Source organism: Mus caroli, unplaced genomic scaffold (assembly GCF_978045245.1).
Source record: "Mus caroli unplaced genomic scaffold, Mus_caroli_1 scaffold_15, whole genome shotgun sequence".
NCBI lineage: Eukaryota > Metazoa > Chordata > Mammalia > Rodentia > Muridae > Mus > Mus caroli.
In genome coordinates, this window is record NW_028227270.1 from 97,048,340 (window position 1) to 97,072,144 (window position 23,805).

Consider the following 23,805-nt stretch of genomic DNA (forward strand, 5'->3'; position numbering starts at 1 on the left):
TTTCAAAAACTGAGAGAGTGTCTGGTTCCTGGCCTGTGTTTCAGAAAAGGTTGAGTTTTCAGGCTTTATTCCATGTCTTGCTGTGTGTGTGTGTGTGTGTGTGTGTGTGTGTGTGTGTGTGTGTGTGTGTGTATGTTTTTGTGTGTATGTGATTGCTTTGTGTATGTGTGAGAGTGTGCCATTGTGTGCTCATTACTCATCTGCATGTGAAATTGTGCCTAATATGTGTGTTTCCTTTCCTCAGAGCACTGCTCTTGGGCCTGGCCTGCAATCATAGCTTGAAGGGAGTTTCTCTGGATCTCAGCAACTGTGAGGTAAGACCACCCTGACAGCACTGGAATAGATAACAGCCTCCAAATTGTTTCTGCATTCTTCCTGGGCAAGTGTAATATTGTGATTCCATAGGGAGAAGTGAAGCAGAAAAAAAAGACATTATGCAAGTTTCACATGTTCTGTGTTTTGCAATTTTATCTACAAGTCACCACAGAACACCTTTCCAATAACATTCGTGTGTGCTTTTAATGACATTCCCCTCATTCTTAGCGCCTGTTGCCTGAGTGTTTTATGATGTATCCCCTAAATACAAAGCCATCAGCTAGCTTCGAATCATGAGCAGCAGTGCACCACATTGGTTTCAGGGGACCAATGCTTAGAGCTGAACTTGGATTTGTAGGGTGTAAAACAGAATGGCTATCTTCTTAATAACTCTTTTTAATATCTTGGTTTAAGACAGGAACATCAAAATATCCCTTGAAATTATGAAGCAGCCCTGAACAATTCCAATAGAGGAGCCCTTAGAGAAGAATCAAGGCTAAATACCTGTGTGTTAAAGGATACCTAGACTTTGCTCATTTTGAAACTATCAATTCAAATGGACATTAGGGAGACAAGTCCCAGCTACAGACACTTGCCTGCTCCGAGCCTCACTTTGCCCAGCGTGCCCTCTTCATGTCTTCTTCCCTGCAGAATTCAGTCTCTGTTCCTGTTTGTGCCTTTAGGATTGCAGTGCTGTGGTCCCTGCTAAACCTCTTCTTTCTCAAGGCTTTTGTCCTTGAGGGTTGAAACCAAGGCCAGACATCCTTATAAATCTGTCAGACTGTGTCATCCTAGGCAGACTGGCTGATGTGTTAGTCACTTTGCTCATTGCTGTGACAAATATCTGACAAAAGGAACTTCGAGAAGGAAGGTTTGATTTCAGCTCCCTGTTTAAGGCTGTCATCATCTCAGGATGCAGAGGACCAGGCAGCTGTCCCATTGTAGCCATAGTCAGGAAGCAGAGAGCAGTGAGTACTGCTGGTGTTTGTTTTCTGCTTGTAATTAAATTCAGGACCCACAATTTACAGCATGCTGCTGCCTGCATCATGTGCGACTTTTTCCCTTAGTTAAACCAAACTGGGAATGCCTCAGCACACATGCCCGAAGTGAGCCTTCTAGGTGATCCCAGACCCAGCTTGGGTTGATAGATGGCTCATCTAAGCCATCACCAATGATGTCACTGAATCTCAGTGTGTGTGTGTGTGTGTGTGTGTGTGTGTGTGTGTGTGTGTGTGTGATGGAAGAAGGATTAGTATTCCCCTAGGAAGCTGTCACCATATCTGAAGGAGTTCTTTTTGGAAACGTACCCTAAGTCATCCCCTCTGGCTGTGTCTCTGCCTGCCACACTCTTTCCTTGATATGCAGCACTCACACAATTATAAATTTGGCTCTTGTTTGCTTTCCTAGCTAGGTTGTAGCTTTTAAGAGGGCAGTATTTATGTAATATGTGGTCCCCCATATTGCTTCACAAAATGCCAGGCACCAGATGCTAGATGCCGAGTAAGATTTGCAGACATATGCGAAGTTGACAAACCTGGAATTGTTCCATACAAAGTTTTAGTGATGGGTTTTGTCCTTAGTTTTGGTGTGAAGGTCACTATTAAGATCTTATTGTTTCAGAAAAGCACAACTCGACAAAAGCTAAAACCCGAGACCCTAGAATACCAGTCTTGAGTAATGGGGCTGTGAATGTGATCATTCGCCCTCAGCTTAGAAAGATAGACGTGAGGTAGAAACCAACTCCAGCAACAGAAACCATTTCTCTTATTCACATTTTGCGGAGGTCAAGGAGCTGCTAAGGGTCATTCCCTAAGGAACAGGAAGTTGGTGAGATTGCTATGACCAAACACAGGCCAAACTATATTAGCTCTGACTCAACGGTGGCTTTTTCAGCCTGATAAGGCATTCTTTCTCCTCGATCAAGCTGTGACAGGCATGAGTGATCTGCTGACCCCATATACATATGAAGAAATGGTGAAATCTAAAATACTTGAAGCAATCCAGCTCTCTGATAGAGCTCTGTTAATACCAACATTGGCAATCATTAGAACATTCATTATGATTAGTTATTTTTGTCTCAGCTATTTTGAGGCAAGACCTTGATCAAGGACTACCAGGTAGACCTGGTTTAAAATTTGTTCTTAATGTCTTCTTGTGTTTTAAAAATATTTATAAGGTAATTTTAGGTCAACCATATAAAATAATTTTGTAAGTTAAAAATGTCAGATAGGCCAGGCATGGTGGTGTACCCCTGAAATCCGAGCATTAGGAGAATTGAGGATACATTTGAGGGCAGGGGGATCACAGCAGTTTCTCAAAGGTAGACCTTTGAGCTTCTAGTTTTCTTTTTATGATAATGGGAATCCAGATCAAATGATTAATTTTGACAGTGGGAATGACCTTTGTTATGATAATTTTACCTTAATTTTGGTCTTTCATTTATGGGTTATCAGAAAATTTACAATGCCAATAAATAAGCCTTATAGTATCATACATAGCCCTATGTTCTTCCATGGTTTTATAGCTGGAGTTACAGGACCAGTGACCATGCTTCTGGCTATGTGTTAAAATGCTGCTCATTAAAATTGGTGAAGCACAAAATTCTTTTCTAAGTAGTTACAGTGTTTTGTTCCACACTTGCTTCCTAAGGCTAGATGTCCACATGTAACTGGATTTCAGTTTCTTCCTCTTCATGGTATAGTCAACTTCCCCAAAGGGTTTTGGGAGTTACAGGATAATCCGTGTTGGGACACTTGCTGTTTCCAAGGTTTAACTATCAGTTTCCTGTTTTGGGTACTAGTTTATACATTGCTCTCAGGAAGAAACTTTCCTTAATGTAGACACAGTGTTTAGACATTAATTTCTCCATGTCTGTATCTTAAGCAGAGCTTTCTTCAATCTTAGAGTGCTGGTCAGAAGCATGGAAGAATTTCACACAACTATGATCAGATAAATACAATTTTAAAAAGTTTTGAAAGATGTTAAATTTTGTGAGACAGGGTCTCTTGTAGACTAGCCTATACTCAGATTTGCTTCATAGCCAAGGATAACATAGAACTTCTAATCCGAAGGAAAGCATGTGTTCCTGTAAGCATGTGCTGTCACACTTACTTCCCTATTAGATACATGCTTGAATGTTAGATTTGACTTTTCACTTAGAACTGAGGCATGTACAGTGCTCCACCACCTGAGCAAGAGGACAGTCTCGTGAGGAAATGCAGTTAAATCCTTCAGTGATGCTGGAGCACTGAACTGCTCTCTGATTCTCCTTTTTGTTTCTTTTTGTTTTTTGAGATAATATCTTATACACTCTGGATAGCCAGGAATTCTTTATGTAGACCAAGTAGACTGGCCTCAAGTTTGTAGCAATCCCTTTTCCCCAAATGTTGGGATTACAAGTTATACAACCACATGGGCTCTATTTTGCTTATTTTTGTATTGTTTGTTGAGTTAAGGTCTTGCTTTCTTGACCACCCTGGACTGGAAGCACAAACTCCACACCTTCCTGCACTAAGTTCCTGAGTCAGGCTGGGATGATAAATGTACCCCCACCCACTCCCGTACCCAGCTCAATCTTGCCTTCTTTTAAATAACGCTAGTGTATGGGATGCAAATGAGCATGATTTAAAAAACCAGTTTTATATTCACATATGCACACATGGCTCTAATTATGCAAATTCATTTAAAAGGATTTTCATTTACAGTAGTAGGAAAGCTTTTACTGTTTTGGAAAAGCTTTGGCTTTAAGGGAATTCTGGGCAGCTAATAACCTATAAATGTAATTGATATTCTTGGTAACTAAAGAAATTATTTAAATCTTTGGATTGTGTTTGGAAGCGCCTCCTAGTTGGAAGTACTTCTTGGAGCTGACTCTTTAGGTGGTGTGTTGTAGAGACTTCAGCTCTGCCTTCGTTCTTGTTCTGCCTGCTGCTGCTGATGATAATTCTCTTTTGTCTTTTTCCTCCTTGGGCTTTCCTTAGCTTGGCCACTGTGTAAGTACTTCATACATCAACAATCTAGACGTGTTCAACTATTTCATTGTTTTTAAGTGTTGGAAAACATACTAGTTTTGTGTGTCTATGCTACATCACTAAAAATAGTCACAAAATGAACCGAATGGATCATGGCAGGTCATTTGCATTTTCCATTTCTTTGAGAGGAATATTTTACTGCACTTTATAATGAGAGTGTAGGGATGTGCTTGTACAATTTTATTTCCCCACTGGGATCACTGTCAGCACATCACATCAGAAAGGCCAATGAGCTTGGGGTTCTCTCCCCTTCCCTGCTCTGAATATCGTGTTGTATTTCTTGAGGTGCTGGCTCGAGGCACTTCTCCTTTATCTTTGACATTGTACTAGGCAGGCCAGTGTTAACAAAGCCAGCCGAGACCGGGGCCATGCATCTCGATAGCTACTTAGGACGAAGAACTTTGTTGTTCTTCTTTTTCTGTTTACTTTAAAAATTGGCAGTCTCAAAGTGACACATTATAAAACGTATTTAGAATTAATTGCCAGAAAGGTCTACAAAGACAAACTATGCAAACGTTTCTTTTTTAATATTATGTGCAATAGGCCTGCAATTGTTTTTAAGGTCTCTGAGGAATTTGTATTTAATTTCTGACCTTATCTTAGACAGGAAACACACTGTTTATAGATGAGTATGAGCCCACAGGTGGCTCTTGAAATAGCATCGTGCTGGGAGCCTTTAGAGATGCCAGTGAGAGTGGCTGAGTGCTTAAGCCACTTCCTAGCTCTGGGCCTTCTGGTCTCTACGAGTACCCAAGCATGTGTCTGTGTTTCTGTGTGTGTGTGTGAACACACACTCACACACACACACCAAACAAACAAACGAATGAATGAATTGAAAATAAAACCTAAAATAAAATTAAAATCCTTAAAATTTTATGCTGGGAAAAACAAACAAACAAGCTTTGTATGGAGTTGCCATGGTAACCCAGGCTTGATAGGCATTTGCTAAAGCTTGAGAACACCTGAAGATAACTAGCAAAATACAGCACTTCCTCGGCAGATTTGGAATCTGCGTCTGAGAGATCATCCACTATGGCTTCAGAGTATTTGGAGAAAATGGTGTCTATACTGAACAAATACGGGCTGTTCCTCTTATCAACACTCTCCAAACAGTACAGCCTAGAGACGCTTCACATGGCATTGTGTATGGTTGAGCGTTGCAGTATCCTGGACATGAACTAATGTCAAGGGAGAACATGTGTACCTTGCATGCAGCTCCTACATGGTCTATGCATAAAGGATTTGAGCATGCTGAATTATTGTGTCTCCAGGAGTCCTGGGAATCAACCCATCCCTGTGGACATGGCCCGGGAGAGTGAGAAGCGTCAGGCTGTAGGGCTGTTCCCTGAGAGGTCTCCCTCTGAGTGACTCTCACCCAAGGCACCTGACAGCCATTTGCTATCACCTAAAAAAGTATGAATAATAGAATTTCCTGAAGTATTCCTGTGACTCCAAAGATCTGTGCTCAACATACAAGAGTGCGCAGCAGAGTTTCTATGTTTCACTGCAAGGCATCACAAACCTATGGCATATGAAATACGAAATGAAGAGTCTTTAAATTCCTGTATCCATTTGAATATGTAGAAAATGGTATCACATAAATCTAGAGTAGCAATTAATATAAATGCTGTAAAGATGTTTCATGTTCCTGGGTATATAGTGAATTCCTAGTAAATGATAACTTGTCTTCTCCGGTTAGATAATACATCTCTTGAGCAGGAAGGACCACAAGGTCCACTTTGTATCCTGCAGGGAGGCCTTACAGTAGTCTAGTGTTATTGGAGAGTTAAGAAGGTGTGAGACCCTACTATTTGCTTTGACTTCATAGGGAAAGACTCAGAAGTGGGGAGCTTGTCTTCCATGGCTGCCTCGCTGTTCCCTAGGATAGATGAAGTCAAACCTTGGAAGCTGAAGCAATACGTTGAAACATTCATCTTCTAGTGTCTGAAGGGATTTGCTCAATTTCCAGAATTAGAATAAAAGCTTGTATATATTGACACACATTGCCTTTTTTTGTTGTTGTTTGGTTTGGTTTGGGTTTTACTGCTGGAGATTAATCCTGGGGCCCTGAGCAGGCCAGATAAGTGCCCAACACTGAGCTACATCCCCAGCTCTCCACTGAGCAGTTAAACTTGACTTACCCAGTTCCACTTTTTCCTCTTTTCTTTTTTAAAGAAGTTTGGGACTTAATGCTGGATTGCGTGGTGTGGGAAACAGTATCATTCTTTTACCATTGTGATAGCATCCTCCCTCCATTCATAGCTATTGTTAGTTGATGATTTTAAGACACTGTGTTAGTGATTTTTTTTTCAGACTCCCCTGCAGCAGGGAAATGGCTTCATTTTGTGTTTGATCTGTTTCTCTAGCTGAGGTCAGGAGGAGCTCAAGTGTTAGAAGGCTGCATCGCTGAAATCCACAACATCACCAGCTTAGATATCTCCGACAATGGTACGTCACAAAAGAAACTCAAATGCTACTGGAACAAGCAAGATCAGGGGAACTGGCCTGCTAGCCACAGCCCAATATACAAATTCGAAAACACATCATAAAATATCCTTCCTCCTGTGGTGAAGATTCGAGCCCAGCATTTTTAGATTCTTGGTAGTCAGTAAATTATTTTAAACATTTTGCTTAATTAGCATCATTTTTGCTGGTTTAGTGAGTGACCTGAGCCTGTTAACTTTGCATAGAAAACTTAGATACCAGTGAGCAGTGTAAGCATACCGTTCACCAATATTTTCCTGGATGTTGCTGACTTTGCACGGCCACTGACTGTAGAGGAGGCTTGGGTAACTCTGCAGAAAATGAGCTCACCCCTGTTAACTAGTAGGCCATGAAAGAGGACAGAGAGCTCTGCTGAGGATAAAGGCTAAGGGTTGTGGGGCACTGAGCTCAGTACAGGCAGCCACCCCACTGTATGGTGTCACTTGTCACTTGTGTTCTGATTCCATCTGTATGCTTCTTTCCAGGTTTAGAATCCGACCTATCTACCCTAATTGTGTGGCTCAGTAAAAACAGATCAATACAGCACCTGGCATTGGGAAAAAATTTTAATAATATGAAATCCAAGTAAGAGCTTTGAATTTTTTATATGACAATGATGAAAATAACCAGCCTCCTGACAGCTTTTGATTTGATCCCCCTGTCCACGTCTTTAAAATCTCTTTAGAAATCTGACGCCTGTGTTGGACAACTTAGTGCAGATGATCCAAGATGAAGACTCTGTGAGTATCACGTGACACGTTTTACTTGCCTCTTTGTGATTATTTCTATTGGACTGATGCTGAAGTGCTTTCAGATAATTCATATGTAGATTTTATCAGTATTTTAAAAATGGAATATGCTTTAGTAGAGTTTGAATACTTAAAATTCTATTCTTCAATCTATCAGAGAGATTAAAACTAAGAACTTTTGAAAACATTTAGTGTGTGTGTGTGTGGTGTGTGCCATGGCACATGTCTGGGCATCAGAGGACAACTCTTAGGGGGTCAGTTCTCTTCTTCCACCATATGGTTCTAGGGGATTCTAGGCTATGAGTCTTGGCAGCGGGACTTTTACCACTGTGTCATCTCATAAGAGATTTTCAAAGGTATAAATTAACTCTTAAACCCTCTGTATCCTATCCAACTAAAACATGAATCTACAGATCAGTTAGCTGGTAGTTTTACTATGTATTAGACTGAGAAACATCGTGTTCTCAACTTGGACTTTACCTAGTAATTATATAGAATTTCAGGTAGTAGGGAGGTTTCCTCTCATCGTAAATGGCTGCTTGGACTCTCATCATTTTCTTGTACTTTTGTGCCTTCTAGTTGTTTCTGAGCAAGGCTTAGATCAGAGTGAAGGCATTTAATTTCAAGTAGCAGCCTATTGTGCATGGGAAAAGGAAGCTACTTGACTGATAAAGGAGAGCATTGTCATAACTCCACTCACTAGAGAGCATTGTGTCTTAATGTTCCATTTTACTGATGCTCCTTAAGACTGTCCTCTTCTTCTCAAAGTCATATTTAGTCACGAAACACAGTTTCTAAAATTCAACTTCTTGTTGCCATTACAAAGACTTGCACTGCGGGTGGTAGAGTAACTTCATACCTGAATCAAAGTATGTCACGTTTTGAAAAATATCCCTTCCGTTTTTGACCTTCTGCCAGGAAATGATAGACACTTCTATGACATCAGTAAGCTGCCTTCCCTAAGACAGCTATTGGGGTTGTGGGGTTCCAGAATTTCTGACCTGCTAGCCTTTTTTTCACCTGAGAGGTGAAAATTCTGTTTTCTTGATTTCTGACATGGGGCTGTAATTTCTAACCATGGCTAAACAATTCAATTAATCATTTAAGGGGTTGTGCTTTATTGCTGGGATCTCACCTGCTAATCATCTCAGGATGTTTTTTTCCTTTTATATTAGATTACTAAAGCCAAGGATAGAATTGGCATGTAATACTAATTTTATACATTTAATTTGACTTTGCACTACTCTGCGTTATTAAATGCAGTTTTCCTGATTTGGGAACCTAATGGTACAAAAATCATACTTAGTATTCATCCCCAAATATGTGTCTTAGTAAATAACTTAAGAAGTTTTCAAGTTCACGAAGAGCGTATTATATCAAGTTCTGCTCATTGCTTAGGGTCTTCAAACTGTTTTTGTAGTTTTAGTTTCTTATTTAAAGATAATTTTGATATTTAAAATGCACCTGAAAACACATTTGCAGATGACGAATTTGCTATGTAAATGTGAATTCTGCCAAGTTACACGTTTCATTAGTATGTTGCTAATAACTCTACGGTGAATAGCTTTTTATTTTTGTGTCACTGAAAATGATGTGGGTTTTTCAACAGGCAATTACCATCAATTTTTCTTTTCCTTAGGAATCTATAATATGCAGACCAATTTAAAGTGATTAGGAGTTGAGCCTCATGCATTCCAATATTTATTCCACAGAAAACCAATTGCTTTGGGCCTGTTTTCGGTTTTACTTAAGTAGAGTTGAACATTCAGAATATACTCTCTGCCTTTGACACTTGCCCTCTGTGGAATCCGTTCCCCGGCAGCCCATGAATAGCTTAGTCACCCAGAACTGCACACAATGCTCAGTGGGGACACCCAGCTTCTCGGGAGCTTCGGTATCACCTTCGCCTGTCGATGAAGGGGACTACATCCAGACTCATGAGATGGTGGCAATGAGCAGCCAACACGACAGAGAATCTGTTTTGGAGGATTGCATAGAAAACCCTGTTGTAATCCACAGAACAGGATGGGGTTCCCCCCAGGATGACTAATAACCCGAGACTGAGTCTAGATTAAGCATTAAGCATTCATGTGGTAAGGCTGTATGGAAATGTAATAAATTAGGAAAAACTGACCTTATAAATATGTATGCAATTCAAACACACACACACATCGCCCCATTCTTATTATTCTTAAGTGTTAATTTGTGTACTAGAATTTGAATGTAGTGATGGAAGAGTAGCTTAGAGATCTAGCCATTTCCCAATATGACAAAGAAGCCATGGTAGATCATTTTGGTACTAGTGGAAAAGAGAGTGTAAAAATGGTGAGGCATGACTACTGCTTTTCACGAGGTAGTGTTGCATGTTTTGTTTTGTTTTTTATAACATTAGATTACCCGAGTCTGAACATTTTTCATTGCTTTCTATTTATCTGAATGTAGAATAGTAAGAACACTGTTTACTTAGCTTTCTGGCTGAGATGCCATCGCCTTAGCCACCAGCAGCAGTCTCTTTTTCTTGCTTGGGTCTGACTGACTGGTGTGCTGTTCCCTTCTGATTATCCTGGGCTAAGTCTGATCAGCAGCACGGCCCGAGAATGTCAAGAATGGTCATATAGTCACTCTGTCTAACTGAGTCACATGATAGTTCTCTGTTGACATTTGAGTATTTTATTTTTTATCTTTTTCCTCTTCTTTTTGAAACAAGGCCTCATACAGTATAGTCTGGCCACAATTTATCCCCCTGCCTCTACCTCCCAGGTGCTCAGGTTTCAGGTATGAGCTGCCATGCCTGACTGATGTCTAGATTTTAACTCCGTCCTCTTCACCCTGACCTTGTACATCATAGATAGAGACCTCTCTCTTTCATACATATAGGTGCATGATCAGTACAACCTGGTGGAGCAGGCACAGGTAGATCTTGTGTTGTATTTGCTTGTTGTCATGGAAACCACTCAGCTTCTAGCCATTTACCTGCCTGGGATGCCAGTGCTGCTTAAGGGAATGAGGCCAGAGGAGAACACTTCACATGACAGATGTCATTCCGCAGGTCTGAACTGAGACCTTTCATGCCTTGTTGGTGTATGTCTGGGGATTTACCCCTACACTGAGTCTTGCAAACACAGATGCCCGCAGGACTAGGGGGACAGTAGAGCAATTAGAAGGAGTTGGGCACTGGAGGAAAGTCTATTTGGTGTTTGGTCATGTACCCTGAAGGCCAGACCAAACCTGTATCCAGCCTGAGTGGCTTTCAGTCTCTAGTTGATGTAGATTCACATACGGTGTATGATCATACAGATTTGACTTTTTGTTTCTCGAATCACAGGAATATCTTCTGATAGAAACTTAAGACACAGTTAAAGGATAATGACCAAAAATGTTCTAAAATAAGCTCCTTGGGTGTAGTGTTACATTGTTGTTGAGAGCACACACTCCAAAACTTGCTCACACAAGCTGACTCTGATTCAGCTGTGGTCTAATGCTATGACTTTGTTTTGCTGAATTGCTTTTTGGTAAGATAGAATACCATGCACCCCATGCTGGCTTTGAATATTTTATGAGACTAACCTTGAACTTCTTATCCTTCTGCCCCTACTTCCCAAGAGCTAGGATTATAAACTTGTACACACACACACACACACACACACACACACACACACCCCACATGCCTGTCATCTTCTAACTGTGGGTTTGGTTGAATTGCTTAACCCTTCTGTTTCTGGTGACTAAGGATGACAATCGTGCCTCAGTACATAATGGTGTCTGAGAGGGTTAATTAAACCACACATGAAAAGAGGAAGCAGTGGTTGGGTATAGTAAATGCTTAGGAAATATTCATCGGCTGAACATTATTCATCTTGGGTATGTTTCATTTTGCATTCGGGCCCTGTCTTTTAGAGTTATTTTTCACTTATAGAAAAATAAATTGGGTAGAAAGGTATAATGCCTCAAATGGGTCACTTCTGTGACCTGTGGCTTGCCATAGAAGCAACAGATATTCATCAATTCATCCTGGAAGTCTATTTAATGTCAGAACCTTCCGGTTCCAACCTCACCCCTACCCATGGCTTTAGACAGCAATTCCCAAGGCAGACAGTTCAATGAGTCCTATTCTCAGTTCTCTGTGGAGAGGTGGGAAAGTGGTCATTGCTTTGATGAAGCCATTCAGTGCTGTGTGGGCCCCCCCACCCCCAGCCTCTGCAGTCCTTGTCCCTGGCTGACTCAAAGCTCAAGACTGAGGTCACCATCATCATCAACGCCCTGGGCAGCAACACCTCCCTGACCAAAGTGGACATCAGTGGGAATGGCATGGGAGACATGGGAGCGAAGATGCTGGCCAAGGCTCTCCAGATCAACACCAAACTCAGGTAGGCACCACTGTCCTGACCCTGAGGGTTTGCTGCTCCTTTTAGGGTAGTCTGGGTCTCCCAGGATACCCGCTGGGAAGAAATTTTTACCAGAGTACTTGGTTGGGACTCCTGAAACACATAGTATTTCCACTGATGTTTGACTTTACAAGTCCTCTGTGATGTAAAACCCTGACAGATTGTTGTGGTTTCTTTCTCAATGTAGTCTTGACACCTAACCAGGAGATAATATCAATGAGAAGCAGGGATCTTTGCAGGCCATGCTGCTGGAGCAGACCTAGACAATCCATGTCTTTTAGTGACAGGCCATGTTTTAAGAGTTGCATCCTCAGGGGATATAGCTATGCAGGCATCACAGAGGTACTTGCACAAAGAAACTGTCCATGATATCCCTGGGCTATACAGTTAGTGGTTCATGTTCTTATTTGGTACAGGACCATATGTTGTTGTAGGTTTGAGGCCTTTCTTCCACTCCACACCTCTGTAATAAAGACTTGAAACACAAGGGCACAAGAAGACTGCTTTTCAAAGGCTGGTTCCCCAGGGGACCCATTTCTGTTTCTCCGTCATACCCTGGACTTTTTGTACACACAGCTCTTCTTGAGAACCACCAGTGCTTTGCCCCATTGTTATCTGTTCCTCAGAGTGATAAGAATTTGCCACTGGTCTGTCAGTGTGTTGACTGAAGAGCAAACGCCCGTTGCTCTCCTAGGGCTCTTTTTGGATGCTCCGTTTCTTTAGCATGACACAGAATCAGAACCTTCTGACTAAACTGAAGCCACAAGCCAAGAGGAGTAGCGAGGGCTTTGAAAGTCAATGTGGCTGATGGAGGTCATCAGGGCTAGCATGGGAGGGCAGTAAATGTCAGGCTGAAGACCTCCAGATGAAGGAACGGTTGTGTGTGTCCAGGGAATTGTAAAACCTCACAAGTGCAGGTGTTCAGTAGGTAAGGTTGTATTTTTCCTAAAATACACTAAGTAAACAGCCTCCTAGCTCATAGTAGCCTGATCTTTGGCCAGAGTGTAATCTCAAGATTACACCAGGACAGGAAAATGAGAGAACATGAGATAGGGCAAAGGTCACTCTAGGTTTTAAAGATGTTTATGTTGGACACAGGGCTGGGCAGTATCTTTGATCAGGAGCTTTCAGTTTCTATGTGAATACAGGGATGCCATCTGGAGAACAGAGGGACCAAGTCTTCTAGCTGCTGACTGGTCCAGTCTTAGGTATTACAATAAGTTAACATGGCTGTTGTGCTTTTAGGTGTAGTTTTTCAAAAATATTTGGGTAATAGCTGTGTTAAGCTATGATGTAGGGGCTGAGAGTATAGCTTAGTGGTATAGTGCATGCTTATCATGCATGACATCATGGGTTCAACCCTAACAGAAGGGAGGGAGGGAGGGAGAGGGGAAGAAAGAAAACAAGAAAGATAAAAAGATAAAAAGAGAAAGCAAGCAAGAAAGACACTATTGAGTGAAATGGCCATTTTTGTTTTGATGAAACAAATGAATGTTATTCCTTTCTTACATGATGCCATTTAAATGCTTATAAGCATGTCCAACCTATGTCCTGCCAATTGCATATCAGTAAGTGCAGCCAGAGATAGCTATGAGTTCAGTCCAACACATATTTTTACATTTACTTAAGGCTTTATGATATTTCTACAAAATTAAGTAACTATGTTGCTTGGCATCAGTGTTGTGTCAGGATGTCGAAGGGCTGGATGTGCCTAGAAACAGTGTTGATTCAAAGAGCCTTATCTCCAGGGGAGGGGGGATCATCCTGGCCACACCTCAGAGTCTGACTGTTAACATGGCTTCATTTCCAAACAGGACAGTCATCTGGGACAAAAACAACATCACCGCACAAGGCTTTCAAGACATAGCTGTTGCTATGGAAAAGTAAGTTTTAATTAGGATTCTTCTCTGGGCTAGTACTAAAGAGCCAATGGCATTGGTGACACCTGTGGGATGGTAGAAAAAACTGTGGGTAGAGATCAGATCTTTGTAGACCAGCCATAGAGTCGGGAGTCAGGCAAGACAGTGGCTTTGTCCCAATGTGAGTTTTCTAATGCACAGAATAAGCGCCGAAGTGCTAATCTGCCAAAGCAGGTGGTCATCAGGGTCACTGTTCCTTCTGCTTCTGTGGTTTACAGTCTCTCTGCACTGGGTTTCCTCTTCTGTTTGTCTGGGCCCTGTAAGAGTGAGGATGCACGGAGCTGATGGGGGCAAGTTGTTGTCTATAGTCCAGAAAAATAAAAGTGAAGTTGATTTATAGTCAGTCCCAGGCTTATTTGTTTTATATTGCTATGATTTCTTTTTAATTGTAACTGATAGCTACAATAGTTATTTGCTGCCAAATGTACTTTCCTGATCAATGAAAGGAAAAAGTAACAATTCTAGGCATGGAAGAAAATACTACTAGAATCTAGTCTTTTCTGTTTTGGCTAATGGTAGACTGAGAAATCAATCAGGGTGTCTCCAAAGAAGAGAGGTATTTATAGTGCTCACCTAGAAGAGCAAAACCGCACATGGAGAATCCATGTCCCCTTGTAAACCTTGAGCAATTCAGAGGTTGACATGAGGCAAACAGGGAAAATCCAGGGCCTTGGTGGACAGAGAGGTTGTTGGTCTTGGGTTCCTGAGGCAGAGTTTGCCGTCATCATATTGATGCAGTTGCTGTGGCCGGGCAAATGTCTGTCCAGAGCCTCTTGTCTTAATGTTGCAGCCTTTGCAAAATGTTAAAGATGATTTTTATTACTGGAACTTATAGAATCAGAAGGAACTGTGTCACTAATTATGTGACATGTAGGCAGGAACCCTCACCTTCCCTCATTAATCCCTGGCTCTATGGTGCATTGAGGTAACAAGAGTGTGGCTCCTGGCTACCAACAAATTTCTGAAGTGCTCTAAGCAGATTCTGAGCCTAGGAAAGGAGATTGTCTAAAACACAACGGGAGACAGGGGCGGCCCCAGAGAAGCCCTTTCCCAAGGAAAGGGAGGAGCACTCACTGCTGTATCATCTCCCTATCCCCAAGCCCCTGTTGTAAAGGCCTGCTAGGGGGAGCTTCAGCTCCATGTGCTGTCTCCAGCCCCATCAGCAAGAATATCATATAGCTCACTTCTCCATTTATTCCTTTCTTTCAAGTGAGAGGATCAGAGTTAATGTTCTTCAAGTGTTTTTCTTGTTTTGTTTTTGAGACAGTTTTGCTTTGTAATCCCAGCTGGCCTTGAACTCACAGAGATGCACTTGTCTCTGTCTCCTTAGTGCTGGGATTAACGGTGCATGCCACCAGGACCAGCTCCAAATACCTTCTGGTTCAAAGCCACATGCTTCTACTTGAACCAGGAAATCAGGGTGCAAAATCAGAGGGATTCAGTTTCAAGGTGTACCCCCATCCCCACTTTGAGACCTTGTCTTGTTATGTAGACCGTGATGACCTCAGACTTGCAACAGTCCTCTTACCTCTGCCTTAGAGTTTGGAATTCCAGGCAAGTACCATGGCTGGCTCCCTTCTCTCTTTATAGTGACCCAGGCCATTGCATCGTGTGGGTGAGGCAGCTTATCACATCACAGTACACCAAGAGCCATCTGTGACTACAGAACCACCTGTGTCTGCTGCTCTTCTGTCCCTAGAGTAGGAACAGTGATCTTCACTGTGTCCATATCACAACAGCCAGCCCTAAACTTGTGGAGCACTGCCAGTCCAGGCTGGCATTTAAGAGTAACCAGGAACACACCCACTCAGTACTCAGCATCTCCAGGCGGATAGCTATATCTCTGGGTCAGTCAGTTATATACACTGTGCTCTGAGATGCCAACACTTCCATATCACTGTTGCGTAAGTGCACCACACTGGTCTGTAATGGGATAAAAATTTCATGCAGGAAAGATTATAAAAAAGATTTATTGTCTTTTAATTCCCTTTGGCTGGTTCCTTTTTTAAACAAACAACTTTGTAAAACACGCTAACATAGTAATTAAAGTTGAAGGGGATGGCAGCCTTCCCTTGTTTAATTCTATGTGGAAGTATCTGGCGAGTGGACTGGATGCCTATTTTCTCTATGAGGAAACAGCTATCTAAATCTTGCTGCTAACAAAATGATTATTTTTTCTTTTTCTTTTTCTTTTCTTTTTTTTTTTTTATGGTTATTGGCTTATTGTAGGGGGGTTAGTTGCTAAGGTACTGTTCCAGTGACAGCCACCTAAATGCCCATGAGACTTACAGCTCTTCACTGTATGGAGATCTAAAGCATGATGCTGGTGTCACTCCATTGTATATAATGGATGCCCAGGTCACCACCAACTGGCAAAAGGTCGTTCTTTGGCTGATTCTGCGGGCAAGCTGTAGAGGCTCATGGGGATTGGGATACCTAGACAGGCACGCCACCCTTTTCCCGAGGCTTATTCTGGAGATGTTCACCTGTTATGGATATCTTCACCCAAAGGGTGCCAGAATAGCACAGATTATTGTGTGGATAGTAACAGTTTGGCATCTTTAAGGTCTCTGTGTTTCCTCCTGTATCCATTTTGGTCTGACTGTCATATATGGGTTGCCAGCTACCTTCAGATCAGCAGATAGCTAAAACTATAAAACCAGTTGTCGACTTTCTTTCTACACTTTTTCTCCATTCATCTTTCTTGTCTCATGGTGAAGATTTTGTCCTTTAAGTTAGCTCAAAATGAAAAGCAAAACCGTACACATAAACTTCATGTCTGTTTTGTAGGCCAGTGCAAGTTAATGGTGTCAGCCAGCCTCAGTGCATATGGATATCAAAAGCCACGCTACAGTCCAGGGCCTTTGATGGCTGGGTGACTTAGAGTAGTGCTTTGTTTTGTTTTGTTTTGTTTTGTGAAGCCTGGACTTATTTTGTAGCCTTGGCTGGTCTGACACTTTGTGTATAGCCCAGGCTGGCTGCAAACTCAAAGCAATCCTCCTGCCTCAATTTTTCCAGTATTTGGATTACAAGTGTATATCAGTCTCTCAAGGATAAAAAAGATATTCTTTTATTTGTTTTTTATTTGTTTGTGATAGCATCTCTCTAAGTGGCCCGGGTGTAGACCAGGTTGGCCTTAAACTCACAGACATCTGCCTGCCTCTGTCTTCTGGATGCTGGGGCATATACCACCATATCTAGTTTTTTAAAGGTATTTTTGGAACTATCTTTTTAGATTTAAACCTGTGTTCAGTTAAGGTAACAGAAAGTCATTTTAGAGTATATGATCCCTGTCCTTTCTCCGGGAACTACACAGAAAGTCATTTTAAAGTATATGATTCTTGTCCTTCCTCCAGGAACTACACACTGCGATTTATGCCAATTCCGATGTATGATGCCGCTCAAGCTCTCAAAACCAACCCCGAGAAAACAGAAGAGGCTCTGCAGAAGGTATGGAGACCTGCAAACGCTGAGTATATTAAGTCCACATTTATATTCTGTTACTATCTATTCTGAACATATAACCATGACTGTTTCAAAAAGCTTTTTAAAACCATGTATTCCTAAGCTCATGACTAACATAATTCTTGGGAAAAAAAATAATAATGAAGACTGAAAACTCTAATGAACTTTTAGTAGAATAGAGTAACATTTTTTTTAATTAGATATTTTCTTTATTTACATTTCAAATGTTATCCCCTTTCCTGGTTTCCTCTCCGAAAACCCCCTTCCCCTGCTCACTAACCCACCCACTCCCGCTTCCTGGCCCTGGATTTCCCCTACACTGGGGCATCTAGCCTTCACAGGAGGACCAAGGGCCTCTCTTCCCATTGATAACCTACTAGGCAATCCTCTGCTACATATGCAGCTGGAGCCATGAGTCCCACCATGTGTACTCTTTGGCTAATGGTTTAGTCCCTGGGATAGAGTAACATTCTTATAGCATCAACACGCCTGAGTATATAGACCTCTCCATCCTTGGAGAATGTGGGGGTTGGAGGCATCTGTGGGCAGATGCTTTCCTGTATCTTTATCTTTGAGTGGGTTTGTTGGTGGTGGTGGTGGTTTTGGTTTTGTTGTTTTGTTTCGTCTTTTGAGACAAAGTTTCCTGTAGCCTCAAACTTACTATGTATCAGAAGATGACCTGAACTTCTGATTGTTCTCAAAGGGTAGGATTGCAAGCATCCTTTGCTTCTTATGGCTACATTTCTTCTCGTTTAGATGAGCTCATATGTTCCATTTTTATTCTGATGCATTTTCTAGGGTTTATGACATTATTTATCCCCCTTTGTTCTCTCGCTCAGACCCAAATCTGACTTCTTCTGTCTCACATCTGCCTTAGCTGAGGCCACCCAGTTGCCAGCTTCTGTACTCTAAAGCTCTTTGCTCATTTTCCTGCCCCTTTGGTCATATGATACCTTTTTTCAACACTTCATCTCCCACCACGATCTTGCCACATTTGATAGCTCCTATCTCTTTTCCATGTTAGAACAACTAGCCACCCTCCTTTAGAGTAAATCTGAATCGGGCAAACCTGCATACCATCCTTCACTAGCAGCTTTTCCAATAAATCAAGTTTGGCCTCCCTAACATAGATAGAATGAGATCTATCTAGGGTTTGCCTTCTGCCCGCCTCATTCATTACCAGCTCTAACTTTTCATTCTGTTCTATTTCAAGGGACTGCAGTATTGAACCCAAGGCAAGACTAAGTCTGTTTGTACTAACTTTTCTGATCACTGAAGTTTGAGAACCATTGCTTTTCTATAGGCAGGACTTAGCTTTTTCCACACCACTGTGCTTGGCTATTGGGTTTGAAATATAGTGTCTAGAGCACCCACAACAGATAGCCTTCCTGGCACTTCCAGACCTGGAGTTAAGGTACTCACCTCTTCATTTTCTCTCCTAACAGAATCTTTTAGTTACTTTCTATTGCTATGAAAAAATGCCATGGCCAAAGCCAATTTGAAGGAAAAAATGATTTAGTTTGGCTTTTGGTTCCAGAGGGACCGAGTCCATTTCAGAGAGAAAGACATGACAGCAGGCAAGGGAAGCACCGAGGCAGGAGCACGAAGCTGACCACATTTCTAGCCACACACAGAAAGCAGACAGGCAGGACAGGAAGTAAGGTGAGGCTAGAAACCCCCAACCCCTGCCCATGCCCAGTGATGGACTTCCTTCAGCAAAGCTGAACCTTCTCAAGATTCCATAACCCCCCAGATTCCCTACCAGCTGTGGACCAAGTATTCAGAAACATGAGGTGAAACGGGGGCACTTCTCCTTCAAACCACCACAGACTATGAGCTTCTTGGAGGAAAAGGCCATGTGATTGGTTTTTCTCATTCTCCTCAGTTATTGTATTTTCCCAAATGTGTGCTTAGACACTTTTTATCCACTTTCAATAAAAATGAGTAACAGGAAGTGGCAGGGAAAGATCTAGAATAGCAAAAGAAGTTATCCCCTATTTTTATTTGAAATATATGACCTTAAAACCAACTCTTTCTCAAACATATTAGCTTACCTCTATAATACCAGAAGGATCTCTGTGAGTCCAAGGTCAGTCTGAGCTACAGAGTGAGACCCTAACTCAAACAAACAAACAAACAAACAAACAAACAAACACGTTACTTAGCTTTGTAGTCTTCAGCAATTTCTTAATTTTTCTAAACTTTAGTTTTCATACTACATACATTCATTTAAATATGTACAAGTATATGTATGCATGTGTGCACACGTGTGTGTACATGTCCTAATTTTGCTTAGTGGACACTTAACAAGTAGGTTAACTACACAAGTGCCAGGTATACCATTTAAATGTTTATCCTAAATGAACATGGTACAGTCTTTAAAACAGCAGGGGAGACAGGTCATTTCATCCAACTGTGTAGATGAGGAAACGGAAGGGAAGGGCACTAAGAAATTGGCTAGATTACAGACAGCCACTACCAAGCCCAGCTGAGAATTAAAAACAAAAGCCGAGGCGTGCAAGTTCTTCAGATGCACTGAGAGAAAGGAAAAGCATCACAGAGGGAATCAGGGCAAAATGAAGTCTAAAGGAATCCTCGCAGCAGTGTGCTGGATGTCAGTCATAATGCGCAGAGACATGAGGCGCCTCCTGAGACATCATAGCTGTGGTGACCTCAGATGGCTAAATGTCATACTGTGAGATGTCATAGAGTGTGGATATGCAAAGAAACTGGGTGCCTTAGTGCACGGTGACATGAGGTGCCTGACAGCATTGTCAGGAAGGATGGAGAGGCTGGCAGTCCTCATGACAAGGGATTGCACATTTAATTAAATGTGTAATGCCACTTGGAAGTAGATCTGAATGTGTAATAAACTTGTATTGTAGACATAAAAACAAACACTGAAAAAAAATATTGAACCTCTGCCATGTTTGACCAGAGTATTTCCAGTTGGAGATTTTTTGGGGAATGGGGGAGGGTGGAACTTGGGAATGTTCGCTTGTGTGTAATGAAATACTGTGGAGTTAAGACCCAAGTCTACATATGAGTTTATGTGTGCTGCACATGTGTTCCACGGGGACCTCTGTACTGTTTGGTGTGCTTCCTTCTTATCACACGCATCCTATCACCTGAGGTCAGATGTGAGCATTTCCCCCTTAGGCCAACATGCCAATTTTAATTTAGAAAACTTGGAATTTGGGAATATTTTGGAGATTGATTTGTGGATTATAAATTTCACTTTATAAATCTGATAGGCTTGAGAGAAGACGAAAAATAAAAATCAGATAAATCTTTGGAGAAGGCAAAGAGGACAAAAAAAAAGTCATAAAAACTATGTTACAAGTAGCAGCTATTTATCCAGCCCCATGAAGATTCACTCTCCACAGAAGAAAACTCAAGGCATAGGAAACATGTTGTGGTGGCACATGCTTATATCCTAACACTTGGGATACTGAGGCAGGAGGACCAGATGTTCAAGGTTACTCTTAGCTACCTAGTGGATTGAGGTCTCCCTGGCATGCATGAGACTCTATCCAGATGAACCATAATAAAGTATGGACAAGATAGAAGTGCACTTGCTTGTGTGTGTGTGTGTGTGTGTGTGTGTGTGTGTGTGTGTGTGTGTGTGTGTGTTTGGCGGGGGGGAGTAGGTGGGATTGCTTTGTGCCTTGAATTTATTGGGTTTTCATGCCCAGGTGAGCCTATTTTCATCTCAACAGCTAGATTCTGTCCTTGGGGAAAGAAATGGACCAAATAGTCTACTTACTTTAACTTTTCTAAAACAAAAATATATTAAATCTTTATAAATTGTTTTTCAATAAAAATTTCCATCATTTTTGATCCAGGACTTTTGACTCTTATGCAAGTTAGACCTCTGGAGATATCTACCTGGGTTTGGACCTTCTCCAGCTTGCCCCTGCTCCTGTCCTCTCACCAGGATAATGACTATTTTGGGTCCTCCTCATGTGGCCTTAATCTGAGCTTAGTCCCCAGGAGATAGGTGTCTGTCTTCTCACTGGAACGCTGTGTGTAAGGAAATCTTACTGTGCTAAGTACAGTAGAAACATATCAATGACTGACAAGAGATGCACAGAGTTTGGGGTTCCTCTTTCCTTTAAACATGTTTTTAAAAAGAAGCTTTGTAGGGCTGGAGGTAGGGGTCAGTCAGCAAAGTGTTTATTGCACACACATGAAGACTTGGGTTTGCTCTCAGAACCCACATAAGAAGCAGGATGTGGTGGCAGAGGCGGGAGGGTCCCTGGTACCCACTAGATAGCCAGCACAACCTAACTGTTGCGTTCCAGGCCCAAAAACCAAGGTGGAGAGTGACTGAGAAATGACATTTGAGATTGACCTTCAGGCATGTATGGACACAGGCACTTGTACCCACATGAACCTACATATATGCATATATAAAAAGAACAAACTTCACATTATTTTTCCTAAAACTATAACAACAAACCCATCAAAACTCTTTCCTGGCTTAGTCTGTGATGCAGAGTGGCTGGACTTGGGAAAGGTCTGGGAACACAGGCCCTACCAGCCTTCGCTGTCCCATGTCTGTGTGGCATGAGCTTCTCAAATGAGCAGATCACTCTCAGCCTGAGGCTCGCTATGAAAAAGACAGGAAAGGAGGCAAAGGACCCAAAGCTGGGTGGTCTCCAGTTCCTGTCACCTTTCGTGGGGACCTCCATAGCAAGGCATTCCCATTGATGTGTCACCTGGGCAAGATGGGGCTGCTGGGCGGCATTGAAAGCAAGGTCATGTGATCCAGTCCCCCCCCCCCCCAGGCCTGTGTTAATGATGCATTAGGTGGGGGAAGGCACTTTTGCTCTGCCTTCTAGTTTCCTAGGATGCAGGTAATTGCTGTCTGGGTTTTAATTGTTCCTAATTGCTATTGAGTAGTAGTTATTTTAGCATATGGAAAATTAAAATGAAAATGTAATAACAGTAAGAGCTTCACAGTTACTAGACATTCTTAACCAGGGAACTACAGTGACAAATTAAAAGGCAAATGGCTAAGACACATTATTAAACCAATAAAGGGGGAGGGGTATAAAGCAGGATGGCACAATTTACCCATCTTAAATCATTCTTGTCTCTTAGAGACAGGGTCTCACATAGCTCAGCTTGGCCTAGTACTCCTTTTGATCTTGTCTTCATCACTTTTGATTTCACTGTATGTGGAGCTGCCTGTGTTTACAAGAAGGTGTGTGTGTGTGTGTGTGTGTGTGTGTGTGTGTGTGTGTTATGGTTTCTGTTGCTGTAAAGAGACACCATGACCACAGCAACCAGAACCACTTCCTATGAGCCTATGGGGGCCATTTTCTTTCAAACCACCACTGTGTGTGTGTGTGTGTGTGTGTGTGTGTGTGTGTGTGTGTGTGTGTGTGTGGTACTTACTGGACAGTCATACACACAATGCTTCGTAACCAAGTGTCTTCGCTTCCTTTCCTGTTGCTATGATAAAACACTCTAACCAAAGCCACTCCAAGGAGAAAGGACTAGCGATGGCTCACAGTTCCATGCTGTAGTCGCTGGCAGGAGCATCACAGGTGTAGGAGCTTCCGGGAGCCGCTCACAGTGCCTGTGAGGTCAAGAAGCAGAGAACAACGCTTCTGTTCAGTCTCCTTTGTCCATTTTGTGCAGTCCCTGAATCCCCTCCCATGACTGAGGTGGGTCTTCCCACATCCATTAACAGTAGTCAGAACAATCCTTCCCAGGCATGGCCAGAAGCCCGTCTCCCCAGTGAGGGTAGATTTAAACTTCTTAACTTTCTGAATAAGGCTGGGATCATAGCATGTACACCATGCCCAGTTTATGTGCTACTGGGGACTGAACTCAGGGCCTCATGTGTACTGCAAAAGTGCTCTGTTAGCTGAGCCACATCTCCAGTCCCCCAAATCATTCTTTGAAAGTATATCCATCTTTTTGAGAAAGATCTCTGTACATAGCCTAGGCTATCCTGGAACTCACTGTGTACCCCAGGCTGACCTTGAACTCAACAGTGACCCTTCTGCTTCTGCTCCCGGAATATTGAAATTTAGGCATTCAACATCATACTCTGCTAGAAGCCCTCCTTATGGGTGCTCATCTTTCTAACTAGTCCATCCCGCACTCTCTTTTCACAGCGTGCCCCAGGCCTGTTGATCTCACTAAGCATTGACTTTCCATCTGGTTCTCAGTTGTGCCTTTCCAGTTTTCAGAGGAGTTTGTAAACATACAACTTGTCAACCCACTCCAGGGTTTCTTGTTTTGTGTAGGGATACATTTTCTTATTTGCTGCCACTTTATTAAAATCAGTCCTGTTTTGAGAAACTATGAAAATTTGGTAGGTTATTAAAATTAGAATGTGCCAGTGTTGCTGTTTTTATAACTGTTTTTCCCTCTTTCCCTCCATCCCTCCCTCCACCTGTCTTTTCTTCCCTCCTCCTCTCTCCCTCCCTTTCCCGAGTAC

At 42.1% G+C, this 23,805-nt stretch overlaps 1 protein-coding gene across 10 annotated transcripts in view; it reads left to right on the forward strand.

Moving 5' to 3' along the window:
- The window catches only part of Carmil1 (capping protein regulator and myosin 1 linker 1), a 270,478-nt gene that overhangs the window by 181,323 nt on the left and 65,350 nt on the right, over window positions 1-23,805 (forward strand). For all 10 annotated transcript variants that reach the window (XM_085831210.1, XM_085831212.1, XM_085831218.1 and 7 more), the window contains exons 17-23: window positions 245-314; window positions 6,713-6,794; window positions 7,316-7,415; window positions 7,516-7,570; window positions 11,774-11,946; window positions 13,779-13,847; window positions 17,240-17,333. In XM_085831210.1, coding sequence (XP_085687336.1) covers window positions 245-314; window positions 6,713-6,794; window positions 7,316-7,415; window positions 7,516-7,570; window positions 11,774-11,946; window positions 13,779-13,847; window positions 17,240-17,333 — 643 coding nt within the window. The remainder of the gene's footprint in view (window positions 1-244; window positions 315-6,712; window positions 6,795-7,315; window positions 7,416-7,515; window positions 7,571-11,773; window positions 11,947-13,778; window positions 13,848-17,239; window positions 17,334-23,805) is intronic.